This window comes from Lithobates pipiens, unplaced genomic scaffold (assembly GCF_037356315.1).
Source record: "Lithobates pipiens isolate NorthernLeopardFrog02 unplaced genomic scaffold, aLitPip1_a1.2 Scaffold_3, whole genome shotgun sequence".
NCBI classification, from domain to species: domain Eukaryota; kingdom Metazoa; phylum Chordata; class Amphibia; order Anura; family Ranidae; genus Lithobates; species Lithobates pipiens.
Window position 1 is genome coordinate 118,352,834 of NW_027507790.1, and position 16,651 is coordinate 118,369,484.

At 37.5% G+C, this 16,651-nt stretch overlaps 1 protein-coding gene across 2 annotated transcripts in view; it reads right to left on the reverse strand.

The window, feature by feature from the left end:
- Positions 1–219: 219 nt before the first annotated feature.
- Positions 220–16,651, reverse strand: part of DMXL1 (Dmx like 1) — a 217,247-nt gene continuing 200,815 nt past the window's right edge. For both annotated transcript variants that reach the window (XM_077462223.1, XM_077462224.1), the window contains 9 exons: positions 16,386–16,507; positions 15,284–15,425; positions 13,133–13,193; positions 11,243–11,370; positions 9,229–9,321; positions 9,050–9,141; positions 5,780–5,832; positions 3,651–3,868; positions 220–2,307 (listed from right to left, as the gene is read on the reverse strand). In XM_077462223.1, the coding sequence (XP_077318349.1) occupies positions 2,083–2,307; positions 3,651–3,868; positions 5,780–5,832; positions 9,050–9,141; positions 9,229–9,321; positions 11,243–11,370; positions 13,133–13,193; positions 15,284–15,425; positions 16,386–16,507 (1,134 nt within the window). In that variant the 3' untranslated portion in view covers positions 220–2,082. The remainder of the gene's footprint in view (positions 2,308–3,650; positions 3,869–5,779; positions 5,833–9,049; positions 9,142–9,228; positions 9,322–11,242; positions 11,371–13,132; positions 13,194–15,283; positions 15,426–16,385; positions 16,508–16,651) is intronic.

Here is a 16,651-nt window from a genome sequence, read left to right on the forward strand (position 1 = left end):
AATAAAAACATGGCCAAAAGTTCTAAATCTGTTTTTAGTTTAAGTCTACACCCTGGTTAAGGCTACTCATAACTTCCTGTCCAAAGAGCAAGTAAGTGGAAACCTCTCCAATAGGGAAACTGACAGAGGCGCTAACACTTTCCACACTAAAATATACATTTTTGGCAAGCACTGGGGATTATGGGTAAAATGTCACAACATCAGAGTCCAAAGGCAACATTATCAAAGCCAAACTGTATGGTCTCTACTTTTATTGAAAAGATGTTTTACTTAGTACATGACAAATCACATCATTTTTCATGGCTCATTAGAAACTCTGAAAGCCAAACACGATTGTTCCCATTGTTTAGTAATAATTGTGGTAATCTATATTCAACTTGTAGGTTTAAAAACAGTCAATTAACACAGTTAAGGTCAGTTTTGTAGCGTTAAAACTACACCTAATGCTATCCTCTACTGTGGAACATTAACTGCTATTCAAGTTATTGCACCTCTTCAGAGACTTAAATTCTGGATTTTGTGGCTGTCAAAGTGTTTCAAACAATGTAAATACAATTTACAAAATAGTGGAATAAAAAAAAAAAAAAGAAAAAAAAAAAAAAAAGAAAAAAATCCCAAGTCCTGAGAGTGTTACAAAAGTCACTCATTGGCATTCATATGCCTTCAAATGCATCTTCAACATCAGTCCTCCTATTGTAGCTATATACAGTATATGTTATTGCTAAAGTCATGACACACGTCACGTCCATACTTGGCCAATGAAAATAAATACATCAAGAGGCTGTTAGCTTATTTACAAAAAACGTTGCAGGGACTTTAAATAGCTTATTGGGCATGTGGTATGTGTGAATGGTACTAGATTTCCTCTGAAGAACAACTTTCTCCCATTCTTGCAGACTGAACAGTCCCCAACAATGTAGAGCTGCTATTTCGGGGAACAGAATGGTAGAAATCAACCTCCCAACCGCACTAAACAAGCTCTCTGACATGTCATGAGAGGGCTACCTACTACTGCTTCTCTCATAAATACCTGCTGTGTGAGGATATTTCCAAGAGACAAAGTGGTAAAATCTATACAATTCCTTTGATGCCCATTTTACATTAGCCAATAACCATTAATTACAAGAGTCAATCTAAGCTTTTAGCTATAACATATCAGGAAGTAGGATGACAAACATTGAATTTAGTATTTCACGTGTAGTAAGGAATATACATGTTAAATTAAAAACAAAAACAAAAACAAATGAGGCAATAAAAAGTTGAAGTTTCTTGTGCTTTTAGTATTTGGTCATAATCATTACTGAATCTACAGTTTGGCAAAAAAATGTTAACTTTATATGAAGTCTATAAACTTCACAATATGAACGTATAACCTGTAAAGCTGCTTCACTTTAACATAGTTAAGTGCTTCAAAGACCATATGCTAAAAAGTAAAAAAAAAAAAAAAAGAAAAAAAAGCCATTTGTTTTTATACCAGAATTCACTATAACATAGGTAAATCTTTACCTAAATCTACTCTTTTATATAACCTTTAAACTGTTCTAAAATATAATTTATCTTCATTTAAGTATATATAACATTATATTTAAATCATAAATTTCAGATTTTATACACATACCAATAAAATATTTTCCAAGTGTGCAGATTTTTAAAGAAATTTAAAAATGGGATAAAAGTTAGAAAAAAAAAAAAAAAAAAAGAAATCAAGAAAAACAGCAGCGGTACAAGTATGTAGGAATATATGTATATCATATTTTACATATTTATCCATTTTCCTATTTTAGGCAACATAGCATTCAATAGATGAATGATCATGTTAATCATATTTAAGGCATCAGTGCTTCAAGGGCAAAAGAAAGAAAGAAAGAAAGAAAGGAAAAAAAAAAAAAAAATCACAAAAATAAATACAAACTACGTAAAGCATCATCTTAGTGGCACGTCTGTAATGCATTGCACAATTCACCCGTCGGCCACCTCTCACTTTCATTCATAAAGTTTAATCCACTTTCAGTGCTAGTGCAGGACAAAGCATTGTAAAACCACTCAAATGTTCACAGGGGTTAAACAATACAAAATGGTAATTCAAAGAAAAAATTTGACGTTGTTTCTTAGGGGGTCATTTACTGTGCTAAAATGATCTGGTAATGTTCTCATTTTGACAGTGCCATCAGCGCCACATGAAAAGATGTAGTTGGCTGGTCCAGTCTCTATTTGCATCACCCCTGTTCCAATATTTCTGAAGAGGGACTGTCGTGCATGCTCATTGAGAAAAGTGTGCAACAATGTGAAATTTGTAAGGCTCCAGACCTGCAGGGAAAACAAAATGGTTGAGAAAACACTTCCAGCCAAAACCCAAATTTGAAAAGGGACAATTCCCTACGCCACTGTAAAATATTTGATCTAGACAAAAAACTAGAGTAATGTCAACAGTCTTACACTGAAAAGACTCACGGAGCTTGCTGAGCTGGCCGCCTCTTAAAAGGGCAACGTACAGGTACGCGATTCTGCCTGTACGAGCCCTTCTGCAGACGTATATTGGCGTGAGGCGGTTAAAAAAAAAAAATATCATAAATACCTTTTTGCACAGCTCCGCTCTGCTGTCACATGACCTCCCTCTGCTCTCCTTCCCTGATCTAAGGAGAGCAGCGGAAGGGGCCGAGATTCCCTTCTGACATTAGACGGCCAGCAGAGGGAGATCACGTGAATTTATCTTTATCTTTTTGCATTTGGGGTTTTAAAAAATGCTGTACTTTGTTTGTTTGTATTGGCAGCATTTTGTTGGTGTTGGAGGGTATTATTATTAATCAAAATATGTGTCAGAATGCTCGGACACTCTACCTTTCACCCACAGCTAAAATATCACCAATACAAATTGTGCAGTGCTTAACCATATCACATCAATAACACAATAAAATTAGTCCATTAGTTAATAAAGACAACAAATTGAGAAAGTAGTCGCTTTAAATGAGTGCTTTCAAAAAAAAAAAAAAAAAAAAAAAAAAAAAAACTCTTCATCAAGTCAGTCTTAAATATTCAAATATTTCTCATAAAATAAACCATTGGAATATATAAAAATTCCACCACCTAAACCTTCTTCCTTCAGATTTCTTGTGCTCAACACAGTTTTTCATCCAATGTGCTAAAACCCACTCCCTCAGTGCCCTTTCCCACTTAAACGCTCACCTGACACTTAGACCTGTAAATCATAGGAGGTCCAACAGCGCTCAAATGTGACTCCAATAGTGGTACCATACATAGTCAAATATTTGGGCACATCGAATTTTAAATTCCTTTTTATTGACTTATTGATGTGATATGGTTAGTCGCTGCATCATTTATATTCTTGGTGAAATTATAATTTTTGATACTACAAAAAACTAAAAAAAACCTTTGGACACAAGGGGGCTTACATAAGAAAGATTTGCTAAACATTTCCAAATTGGCATCAAAGTGTAATTTTTGGAGTGCAAAGATAAAAAAAATAAATTGGAATGGTTACTAAAGATAAGGAGAAAATTTTATTTTGTTATGGGCAAATTCAATTTTTATGCTTTTGGCCTCAACAGAAAAATGCGATTGATGCCTGGTACTTCTTTAGGATCAAGAAAGATTTTGTAGATATTAAAAACCTTAAAGAAACAGACACTTACCTTAATGTTTCCTTCTGCAGATCCTGTAATGAAATATTCTTCTGTTGCGTCTATAGCAATGGCCTTCACAGCAGAATCATGGCTCTGGAAAACATGCCTTTGTTGTCTCTGACGCAAGTCAAACAAACATGTGAATCCTTTCCTGCCCCCAGATATTAGCAGCTGGTTTTTTGGTGCATAAGCAACCACAGTTGCTCCACTGTCATGGCAAGTAAATGCTGCAAATCAAGATGAAAAGATAATAAACTTTTTTTTTAACTGAGAAGTACTCATAAAAATGGGGATGCTCCCCATTGTCACACTCACAATACCAGTTTAACAGTACCTATACTGCTGCAACTATATATGGGAAATATAATTTCATACCAATGGCTGTGTGCTGTCTATGTACAATTTATTTTCCTATAAAACATGAATATATTAAAACATATAATTTTTGGCACCCTGTACGGTTGGACTGATACAGGGTTCTCATGCATCATGGCTTACTATCTGTAGCTCGATAGTAGAGCTGTACGATTCTGGATAAAATGAGAATCACATTTTTTTTTTTTTACTTAAAATAAAGATCACGATTCTCGGCGTAACATCATTTTTTCACATTATACAAAAAAATTGGAGTAACTGTACTGTTTTTCTTTTGAAAGACCTCTGCGCAACTACAGTGTGACAAAATATTGCAATGACCACCATTTTATTCTCTGCTTTAGGTCTCTGCTTTAAAAAAATAAAAATAAAAAAAAATAAAATAAAATTATACTATATATTATTTTCGAGCAAAAAAATACTGATTTTTAACCACTTGCCGTCTTGCCTAGACAATTACTTAGAACCCCCAAACATTATATATATTTTTTTCTAAATAATTTTCTAGGAAAAAAAATGGTTTTAATTTGTAAACGCCAAATCTCAAAACGAGACTCTGTCCTTAAGTGGTTAACTTGTAAGCAACAAGCCTTTAAGTGGTTAAACTGCCCTCATTTGTAGACCGAAGTTCATCCCTTTGACATAGAGAAACCATGTAATTCTTGGTTCTTTTATCTCAGCACTGTTGATAAACATTTGTCATCTGTTTATTTTGACAACTCTGAGCAGAGGACGGCTCTGCACTTGTTTAACGTCATTTGTGGAAATGCTGTATTAAGATCGTGAGGGGGGTTGAATAAAGATCACAATTTTTTAACGATTAATCATGCAGCTCTACTCAATAGTACAACTAAACTCCAATATTCATTTAGGCCAACTCCACATATAACCAATATTTTTATTTTGCTGGGTTACTGCCAATTTGAATCACGTTGGCTTCTTTTATCTGTCAAGGACTCCAGTGACAATGTCCCTACAAGAATTTACAGCCCTGTCCAACTGCTACAGTCATCACAAAGCCCGCTGATGGTGTCATGCCCTTTAGTTGATATATGGAGTTTCCGACTACAAAAATACAACATCCTCAGTGAAGTTTTTGTGGCGGGGAAACAGGCACAAATTTCTGCAAGAACATCCTGCACAAAGCCAAATTATCAGCCTTAGACAAGGAAAGCTAAAAGGTAAAGCTGCACAATTATAAAAAAAATAAAAAATATTCAATATTGAAATTTCCTGCAATTGTTGCTGGTTTTGTTATATGTTGTGTTATATATTCTGTAATGTTTTGCACAAACCAGGCTATAGGCAATTCAGGCTGCCCGAATTCGAAGGGGAGTGTAGATTTAAGATGCATATGATGTACCCAACTGTCTATTGGCATCAGGCCACCATTCTCTATGCACAAATTGGCACTGATGGGACCAACGCAACCACCATAAATAGGTATAAAAGTTTGAAAATCAGGGAACGCAAGCCAAAAAATAATGAATATTTATGTGTTTTTAAGTCAGGTCTAGGGATAATCTACAACATAATAGAATCTTAACAGCCAGTCAAAATTCATTATAACAAATAAGATTTAGCCAAAATTATTTGGTGTCAGACATTATATCCCTCAGAAAAGAGGAGAAGTTATTCTTATTCATATGTTGGCTGTATTTTAAAATGCGAAAAGACAAGCTATGTATAAAATTACATTCTTGAAATCAGACTCACAGATATGTGTATTAATTGATGTTAACAGAAATAGTAAACTAACTTACCATGAACTAAACTGTTGGCAGGTGCTACCAGTGTATCCCACATACAGACATTTCTATAAGGGTGAATCAAAGAAAAACACCTTCAAAATTTTGAAACAGATAATTTTACAAATAAAAAGGGCATCATAAACTGCTCTTATGAGCAATCCAAAATATAAAATTACAAAATTAAACTTATAAAATAAAATCAGTTTCTATAAACAAAATACAAATCTCAAGTTTTTTTTTTCTGTGCTTCATTTATTGTATTTATTTGCCAACGAAAATTGTATCAATAGTAACCAACATGTATTTATGAAAGACCGTTCTTGCCAAACCAACCTTTTACCATTCCATGAGGAGGGGAGTGGCTTAGTGAAGGAATTTGCATAATGCAGGAGCAGAGTCGGAGCAGAGCAGAGTCGGAGCAGAGCAGAGTCGGAGCAGAGCAGAGTCGGAGCAGAGCAGAGTCGGAGCAGAGCAGAGTCGGAGCAGAGTCGGAGCAGAGTAGGAGCAGAGTAGGAGCAGAGTAGAAGCAGAGTAGAAGCAGAGTAGAAGCAGAGTAGAAGCAGTGTCAAGGCATCACTTGAGCAGCAGCTGTGGTGACTGGAGAACGGACTGACCGTTCTTGCCAGACCAACCTTTTAACGTGAGGTAAGCTGTAATTTGGATAAAGGAAGGCCTGTGGTTGTAGTATTTCATAGTCTCCTTAAAACACTATTTCAAATGAAGGTCTTTCTGTATTTATGATATTGTATTTACAAGCATAGAAATCTGGCTACAGGAGCATGTCCAGAGAAGTAGCACCTAATGGCATATTTTCTGAATGGTTTATGGCAGTCTTTCAACCAGGGTGCATTCTGGGTTCTTCAGGGATGTCTTGGCAATTAACAAGCCAAAAAATGCATCATGCGTGCCTTTTGTTAGACAAAGCTGCAGGTTTTTATTGTTCAGAATTGCAAACTTGGGCACTGTAAGGCCAGCCACTTCCATCCCAACAACCAATGACAATATTGGTTAATAAGGAGAACAACAGGCACCTGCACAGCACCCTCCCTTGCTCCTCTGTCAGCACTGCAGTCACATTAGCTGGGAGAGGGAGAGAAACACAGGGAGAAGAGAAATGCTAGAATACTAGTGAGTACCAGTTTGTAAAGGCGGAGGTATAAATCACCTCGAATGGTGGGTGGTTCATGTGTGTGAATGCCGCTGCAATATGAAAATCAAATTAGTTTATTTTTTTTCCCCATTTTAGAATGAGGTGCCTTGGGATTGTGCATAATATTAAAAGGTGCCTTGACTGAAAAAAGGTTGAGAAACACTGGTTTACAATGTTGTGCGGAGTGCCCCAGGGATCTGAGCTTTTCTTACCTAAAATAAAGGAGTTGGAATGAATAGTTCAATCTCAGTGTTTTCGGCAGTGGTGACCCGTGCATTGTGGTTTGCGCTGCAACATCCCCCCCACCCCCGGCCCCTTTCAGGACGCCGGATGCATGCATTCCTATGGTGGGGGTGTATTTTTTTTGACGCACCTGATTAGAGCCAGAGGCTCTAAAAGGCTTAAAAAAATGGTGGGCTCAGGGCGCAGAGAGTGCGCCCTGATCCCACCCAATTGTGTGACATAATAGCGAATGAATATTCGGGGCTGGGGGGTAAGTGGGATGTCTGGCAGCGTTTGATGGGCACAATGGCTGCAATAGATTTTTTTTTAAAAAAAATTGCGCCCCCCTCGCAAAAATTTTGAGCACCAGCCACCACTGGTTTGCGGATGATACATAGCTAAGCAGGGCAAGAACTTCACAACAGGATATAGCAACTTTACATGAAGACTTAGGTAAATAGAAGAGTGGGACGCTATACGGCAGATGGTTTGATATTGAAAATTTTAAAGGTAATGCACTTGGGAGCTAAAATATGCATGCAACTTACTTCCAAGGGAAAGAACCTCTGGGGAAGTTGAGGATGCAAAAAGAATCTGGGAAGTCTAGTATATCACAGGCTCAGCAATAGCATGCAATGCCAAGCTGCAGCAAGCAAGGCTAGCAGACTATTATTGTGTATTTACCCAACAGATAAAACTAAAATTCTACCACTTTTCAAAACTCAGGTTTGGCCACATCTAGAGTATGTTGTCCAGTTTGGTCACCAATCCTCAGGAATAGCATCCTTGAACAGGACAGGGTCCAGAAAAGAGCTACAAAACGAATATTGGGCTGGAAAACTTCAGTTATGAGGAACTACAAAAATTAAGATTTTTTTTTCCTGGAGAAGAGACATGTAAAAAGGGAGTATATGATTGTAATTTATAAATCTTTAAATATTGACTGTATTTATAGGAGGAAACTATTTAATATAAGGTCCCTAGAGAAGACATGCAGCCATATAATGAAGCTGGATAAGAGGTTGTTCATTTTTAAACGGTGTAAATGGTTCTTTACTGTTAGAGCAGTGAAGATGTGGGACTCCCTTCCACAGTTAGTGATGTCAGGTGGGAATGTAAGTATATTAAAAAACAACTTTTAGATGTGTTTCTCAGAAAAACACAACATACAGGGAAATGGAAATTGGTAGCAACAAACACACACGCACGCGGGTTGAACAAGATAAACTGGAATAATAATTCAACCTTACCAACTATGTAAAGCCGGCTTGAATGTAAAGACTGTTTGAATCTTGGCCGGTACAGCTGGGACTGGTAAAGATTCAATTAATGTATGGGCCGGCCAATTGTACCCAAGTCCATCAAACAATCGACTTTGGTACAACAAACATGTAGGATTTCTAGCATGTGATTACTGCCAAGGGATATAGCGGCTAGCAATAATCATGGTGTTCTCCTGGCAGGGATGGCTCCCCGCGCCCTACCGGCAGAGAACACAATAACTCCACGGGAGGGATTTATACACCTTTTAGGTATAGGTTGTGTGTCTGCAAAATCATGGTTGCAGAGTATCAGAATAAGCATGTGACAAATTGCAAGCATTGACTTCAAACTGTGGTCACAATGAAACAATAGTTAAACATGACTCAGCCAACAATACTTTAAATTTGAATGTGTTGCTCTGTGGACTCGTATAGACACTATAGCACTGCGATAGAAAATAAACTTTGGTTTTGCAAACGCAGGGTGTAAGGGTCACACTTCCTATATGACATCGGACATGGTTATTGATTGGCAGTACCGGGGTTCATGAAAGAAAGGATTCAGATGTAGCGAAGCACAGGTTATCTGAAACGTATTTTCATGAAGACATGCATGCATCTTAATAAATCATTTTATACATTAAGTACCTGTTATCGCTCGACTGTCCAGCTGTAGCTATTAGGGAAGAGGAACTTATAAACACAAAGTCATTGGTGGTTTTGTTGTGGCACTGCCAGGTCTGTAAAGCAGAGGAAAATGCATAGAAAGAATCATATACCGAGATTTACACATGGCAAAAAGTAACAGAATATAACAAAAACCTTACCAAATAAGGCTTAGCCTGACTTCCACTAGCAGCACTATACTTCCAGTTGGTCTGATACAGACTGATAAACCCATCGGCATCAACAACTCCAAACTACATAACACATGGAAAAAAGATAACCAGTCACTTTCTCACATTGCTAAAAACTGTTTTAGAATAAAGTAATTTTACCAGTAAACAGAAATGGTTTAAGTATTATAAATTAGATTTGCAAAGGCCAGGTGAGCTTAAAACACTAGCGTATCCTCAATTACTGATGAACCAAAGCTGTGTTGAATCCACCACCACTTTAGAAAGAATCACTTCTTACCAGATATCTGTGATCCCCCAATTAAAGAGGATCCGGGAGAGCATGTAATGTAGGCATAGCTCATCTCCAAAGGACCTAGAGCTCACTTGTTATCTTTCAAATCTCCTCACTGGTAATCAAGCCCATAAATGGATACCTGTGGCATGTAAAAAATCTCCTCTACCAGTTCCAGAAATGTCACCTCTATACGTCTCTCGACTCACATGTGTCCCAGCACCTGCTTGTATTTTACATCACTTCCTGTCTGTACCTTAAAATCACTTAATCAAGTGATGCAAGGTACAGACAGGAAGTGATGTAGAGTACAACATGTGAGTCAAGAGACATATAGAGGTGACATTGCTGGAACTGGTAGCATAGGAGATTTTTTTACATGCCACGGGTATCCATCTATGGGCTTGATTACCAATGAGGAGATTTGAAGGATAACAGGTGAGCTCGGAGTCCTTTGGAGATAAGCTGTGCCTACATTACATGCTCTCCCTGATCCTCTGTAATAGGGGATCACAGACATCTGGTAAGAAGGGATTCTTTCTAAAGTCGTGGTGGATTCAACACAGCTTTGGTTCATCAGTAACTGAGGATAATCTTCATTTGTGGATGGACATTTTTTCCTAAGTTTTGCACGGGTGGATGTCACATTTTCAGAATTTGTTACAAAGATTTTTTGATCTGTTTGGACTTTGAGCAATACATTTTTATTTATATGTTTCACTTTTTATTTATAATAATTTTTTCATTTATGATTCACAGATTTTTCACATTGGTACTTTGAGACTGTTGCCTAAATTAACACATTTATACACCTGCTCACTTAATATAGATCTGTGAGTGGTTTCATTATTAATCTGTTTCATTTATCAAGTTATGGTTTATATTTGTTTATTTTTACAGATTTAGCGCAATTCTATTATTCAAGCCTATATTAAGGCTTACCTCGAGGTGCTTGGAATATCTCCTAAACCTCCACTGTTTAAGAGATATTTACTAAAAAGCCAAGCGCCAATTACTACGGCAATGCACCCTTTAGAAAGGGCACATCGTGCCGTTTCTAATAGGGGTCATGCCGTGACGTCACACGACTCCAGACAGTCACAGAGCCGGAGTTTGTGGCCCCTGAAGGAAGAGGGGTGGAAGATGGACTCTCCCTTCCCTGCTAGTGCCAATGGAGACATTGTGGGCTTCGGTTTCAGGTAAGCGACACATAATGGGCTACTATGTGATGCATAGTAGCCCATTATGCTTTACCTTTGCAAGCAAATAAAGAGGAAGTAAAACCCACCAGGGTTTGCTTCCTCTTTGAAACGGTTGTTTTCAACTTTGTTTGACCTGTTACAGTACAAGGGAGTGTGTCCACTCTGCGCCATGTGAATTCAGAGAGGAAATCATAATTGGCAAATGGCCGTTGGATTTTGTAGAAGTAGTAATGTTTGCAGTATATTTACAGAAAAACTCTAAACATACTGTATTAGGTTTATTATTTCTACTATAAGAGATGCTTTTTTTGCCAGAAAAATGATGTGTCTGCAGTTTACTACATTTGAACAATTCCTACTTTTATGTCAACAGCTGTAGCCCACCCATGAGTTTATTTAGGAAGAAGCAGTTTCAGTCTGGAAGTACAATAGCTTTCTGCCTGTGGCTTCTGATATATATATATATATATATTTTTTTTTTTACAGATACACAGTAGATGGTACCTACCTTGTTCCCTTGATGGTTAAACTTTATCCGTGTTACCCTGGAATTCCCACCTGCCCGGAAGCATGTTATCTGTTGAGCATGGCCCCATTCAAACATTCTTACGCTGCCATCTTGAGCACCAGTAAGATCTAATGCAAACAAAATAATGCAAATAACATGTACACTTAAAGTGTTACTAAACCCAGGGCCCTGCATTCACTACAGCTGGTCTCACACAGCTACTAGAACGTGGAGATGCAATCATTTTAGTAAGTATAAGCTGCTAAATACCCTCTCTCATCAGCAGTATATAGCACCCTTGTGACTTCTATCAGTGTCTGGTTAAAGATTTTAGGAGCAGTTTTCATTCTCATCCGACTGTCCTATGAGGCTGCAAGAACCCTGGCCCTCTGTCTGGACAGTGCTGATTGGCCCTGTGACAATCACATGCACCATCCCAAGAAAAAAATAAAAAATAAAACTCTAGCAATATACACCAAACTGAGCATTGTGCAGAGTGCCCCCAAGGCTCTTTACTAGCAGGAGATGGCTCGGGGACAGTAGAAGGGGAGGATCAGATAAGACAGGATTAAATATAATTTTTACACAATGCACAGGGCTAACCCCTTAGGTTCCAAAGTGAGTATAAGAAGACTGATTTTACTCTTGTGGGTTTAGTAACACTTAAATTATGTGCACATTATTCAGTTAGGGAATCTATGAAAGTCAACACTGTTTAAGAAGAAATTCTGTTATTCTGGATTCTCCTACTTTTTTAAAGTGTCAGTCCATCAAAAAGTTATATTTTACTTCCTGGTGGAGCCTGAGGGGCTGAGTCTGTCCTTGGCATCTTATATGTTATGGCCACTTTAATGACAAGATCCTCCTGCCTTATTTCCAACTCAGTCTATTAACATTTTTGTTTTTTCTGTCACATAAAATGAAATCTATCAGGGAGTGAGGGAGGTCCACATAATAGCCACAGCAGGTTTGGATTCCCAAGAACTTATATGTCCCCGATTCCCTTGAGAGATTTATTACATCTTTTTCAAGCAACTCTGTTGTGACAAATCATTAAACATGTAACCTGTCGTAGTCAGCTGTAAATACTAATCTTTCTCAGTGTCTGTGCCATCAAACACCACTCCTATCTCTGGTTTCATTAACCCAAAGTCCACTGGAAAACTGACACTTCTGAGGGTGTTAATCTCCTAGGTGCCACGCAGCTCTCCGGAGTTCCTCTCCCTGACCACCACATCACTTCTGCATCCTACAGTGACATAGAGGTCAGCTTTGGAAAGATGCGGAGGACCTAGAAGAGCAACATTAGAGAACTCAAACAGTATTAAGTCTTTTTTTTTACAGTTACCAGGGCTTTTGCTATTTATTTGTTGTTACAGAGTCTCTAACTCTACAGGATCGACTAAAAACTGAATTATTAACTTCTGGGTTGACTGCTCCTTTAAAAAAAAAAGGATCTTTCCAAAGTTTTTAAGTTATTTAAAGTTATACCGGATAAATGATCTTAGAAATGTGTTTTAGGTAACAGTCATATTCCTTTAACAATTTTAATAAATGTATATGATGTTTCCATGGTTTTCTATTAAATACCTATGATGAGCTCCATATTAAATAAGGCAGCCACAGAAATACTATACAATGCTACCTAAATGGCCGCATCCTATTAGTCACTGAGCAAATGTGAAGTTTCATATATAGATTTATAGATTATATTTGTGGTTGCTATCTTTATATCAGACTAATGAAGTAACTTCTTGAAGGTAAGGATCTGCAACTATGCAAAAAATGTGAACGTAGCATCAACAAAATTGGCATAAAGTTTACAATAACTCAAAACATGAAAATAAACTAGTTTCACTTCTAATATTCTCACAGACACTATGAACTTACAATAAGGCAGTGTTGGATGTGATGCCATTCTTCGAACATCTTTAATTGTTCTCTTTATCAACTGTTAGGGGAAAAGGGATAATTCAGTGATGAATTTGTATAAAATGTACACATTTATGGTCATAAAAATCTTTCCCCCTTGCATCATTTTTAGATGGATTTGTGTGTAGGAGCTACCTGGAGGAACATTTTCCCGAACTCTCAGCATAAAACACACTTACCCATATATGACACCATACAGAAAAATATTTACTTCTGTGAGAAAGCATAAGTGCATACGCTCTGGAGAAAGGGGTTAAGTATTATGTGATTATGGAAATTCAAGCCCTCAGTTTGTGTTTATATTTTCACGGTTTCCTATTGGGTGATCAAATTCTTCTGCTTATTTTCCATTACATGTCTTTATCTAAATGGGATAGGGTAGGGTTTGGCATGAAATTTAATTGGTATTCCTTGCAGAATACTGATGTTAAAAAAACTTTAAATAACTCCTGACTGGTAAAGACATACACAGTTGCTGTGCTTTTTCTGGTATAAAGGGACCTTTGCGGAATAGTGCTGCTTTTAAAATGCATCATTTTATGAGCCTCAAATTTCCAGCATGATTTCTCAATAAATCTTTCTAAGGCAGGGGTCTCAAACTGGTGGCCCTCCAGCTGTTGCAAAACTACAAGTCCCATCATGCCTCAGCCCATGGGAGTTATGCTTGTAACTGTCAGCCTTGCAATGCCTCATGGGACTTGTAGTTTAGCAACAGCTGGAGGGCGGCCAGTTTAGACATTTTACAAAAACTGGGCACGATGTCTATGGCGCATGTGCCGTAAGTGTACTGAGCATGCCGTTAGTGAAGGCTAACATTCTGTCACTGACGGCTACCGTGCGCATGCGCCGTCATCGCTGCTCCAGCCACTTATGGCGCTGGAGCAGAAATACCCAGAAGGAAGATTGATGCTTTGTGGAAGAGGGGACAGCGTTGACATCACTGGCTCCTGTGTCAGGTAAGTTACACATAATGGGCTACTATCCGATGCATAGTAGCCCATTATGCTTTACCTTTGCAGGGTACCTTTGCAACCCATCTGCGTTGACTTCTTCTAAGTCTAAATGTTAGATCTGAAGTCTTTTTGACCCCAGATCTCACATTAAAAACATTCCTTGTAATAAGAATAAGAAGGTGTTTTTTTTGTTTTTTTTTTAAAGACCTTGTAAAACTAAAAAAATAAAAAGTAAAATAAATCAAAAAAAATGTAAAGTACCCCATCCCCCTGTGCTCGCGTTCAGATCGAACACATATGCAAGTTGCACCCACATATGTAAACCACACATGTGAGGTTTCGCCGCGATCGTTAGAGCGAGAGCAATAATTCTAGCATTCGACCTCCTCTAACTTAAAACTGGTAACCTGTAGAAATGCTTAAACGTGCGGGCACAATTTTGAAGCATGACACACCGGGTATCAATTTACTCGGCGTAAAATTATCTTTCACAATTTAGAAAAAAATTGGGCTAACACTTCTGGGTTTTTTTTTATTCACAAAAAGTGTATTTTTTCCCCAAAAATTGCATTCGTAAGACAGCTGCGCAAATACGGTGTGATAAAGTATTACAACGACTGCCATTTTATTCTCTAGGGTGTTTGAAAAAAAATATATATAATGTTTAGGGGTTCTAAGTAATTTTCTAGAAAAAAAGTTTGAAAAATAGGCCTGGTCCTTAAGTGGTTAAATAACTAACATAATTACTGCATATATCCACCAAGAGATGGTAATAATTATGACTATGCAATATTACAGAAGACATTTCATGACAGGGTATTGAAAAAGAACCTTGAACATAGTTACAACATATTTCAAATCATTGTATGGGTTTAAAACTGTACACTTAATTTTAAGGATGTGCAATCATACCAACAGTGACACTGCACTTTTTAGCTAGTACAAGAAATTACAGGAAGCTTTAGATGAACCAATATATTTTCCTGCCTGTAGTAAAAAAATGTATTGTTAGTCAAATGGTTCACATAAACAATGCATTTATGATACTGCCTTTTTTGATGTACAAAACCAGGCCTCTGGTACCCGACTCTATTATATTTAAAAGTACCAATAAACGTAATATTGTATTTGCACACAGTAAAAGGACGATACTTACCAGACATGCACCTCTTCCAGTCTGAATTCCTCCTAGCCAAGGCATGTTGATAGGGGTGCCTGGGTTACTGTGGGTGTAAGGAGTGGATGCCTGCGCAGCTGAGATATCATCACGTGTGTGTACAACCAAAAAGTCATCTGATCTGTAAAAAGACAACAGCACATAGCAAAGTGCAATGAATGAAAATCAAGCAGCCAGTCTTGGCATAAAGTATTCACAGAAGTAGAATAGGTTTACTTAAAGAAAAAAACAAAAAAACGAGTCTAATGAACAAAACTAATTTTATTAATTAATAATTATAGAACTGAAACCTACAATATTTTTAATTTTATGCCAAATGTCTCTGAGACTGCCTTACCCATTAGGAGCTCAATCAGTTCACATCGGTTCATATTTCAGATCAACTGCAGGGCTGCCCTGTATTTTGAGAATGGAGTCATGTCATGGTGCTCTTCTACAGCTTATCAAACTGAGCTGAATGATTTGGCTAAACACCACAGAATTAGTTTTCTTGCCATTCTGTTGTTGCGTTATGTGCGTAAGACTGTTCTGAATGGTCAAATGTCTAATTTTGACCCCTGCCTGAAATCAAACTTACTACACATATATAAATATGACTACAGTTGTGTCAATCCTAGACTGGCGCATACTGTTTTGCAATTTAAGTAATTGTTATTCCTTCTTTATTATGTGTCAAGTATAAACACTATACAATTCAATTATATGTACTTAAAGGGGTAGTAAAACGAAAGGAAAAAAAAAAAAATGTGGCCCCCTGCAGGATAAGGTCAGAATGTTCTAGTATGGGCTGCATAGCACATTATGACCAGCACAGCGCTGATAATTCCCCGGCGCTTCTATCTTCCCCCGTCTTTGTACTGGGTTTGGGGATTCAGGTTGTATATATGGCATGTGTTGGTGAAGTCTCTGGCTGCACGCTGTGTAAATGTCTCGTAAACAGAATGAGTTTAGGAGATATTCACTGTACCCATAGGTAAGTCTTAACATAGGCTTATCTGTAGGTACAAGTTTAAAAGTGGACTTCCACTTTAACAATTTACAGCAATTCAGAAGATCATTATTAAAATGAAGAAATTAATACCCTTTATTTTCAGTTTCAAAGTCCTCATCAATCCAGGAGTAAATCTGGGTAGCCAGAATTGCAGACACATCAAGTTCCTGGATATCGTGGCTAGAAGCAATAGCAATGCAGTTTCTGTTGGCCTTGAAGTAAAGAAATTGCACACATTTAAGATTAAGAAGTAAACTGCTCATTCCAAGAAACAAAATGTATTATAGCACAGGAAACATGAGCACAGTAGAAATACACCTGAAAGACTAGGTCCTTCCCTAAAAAAATGGATGAAT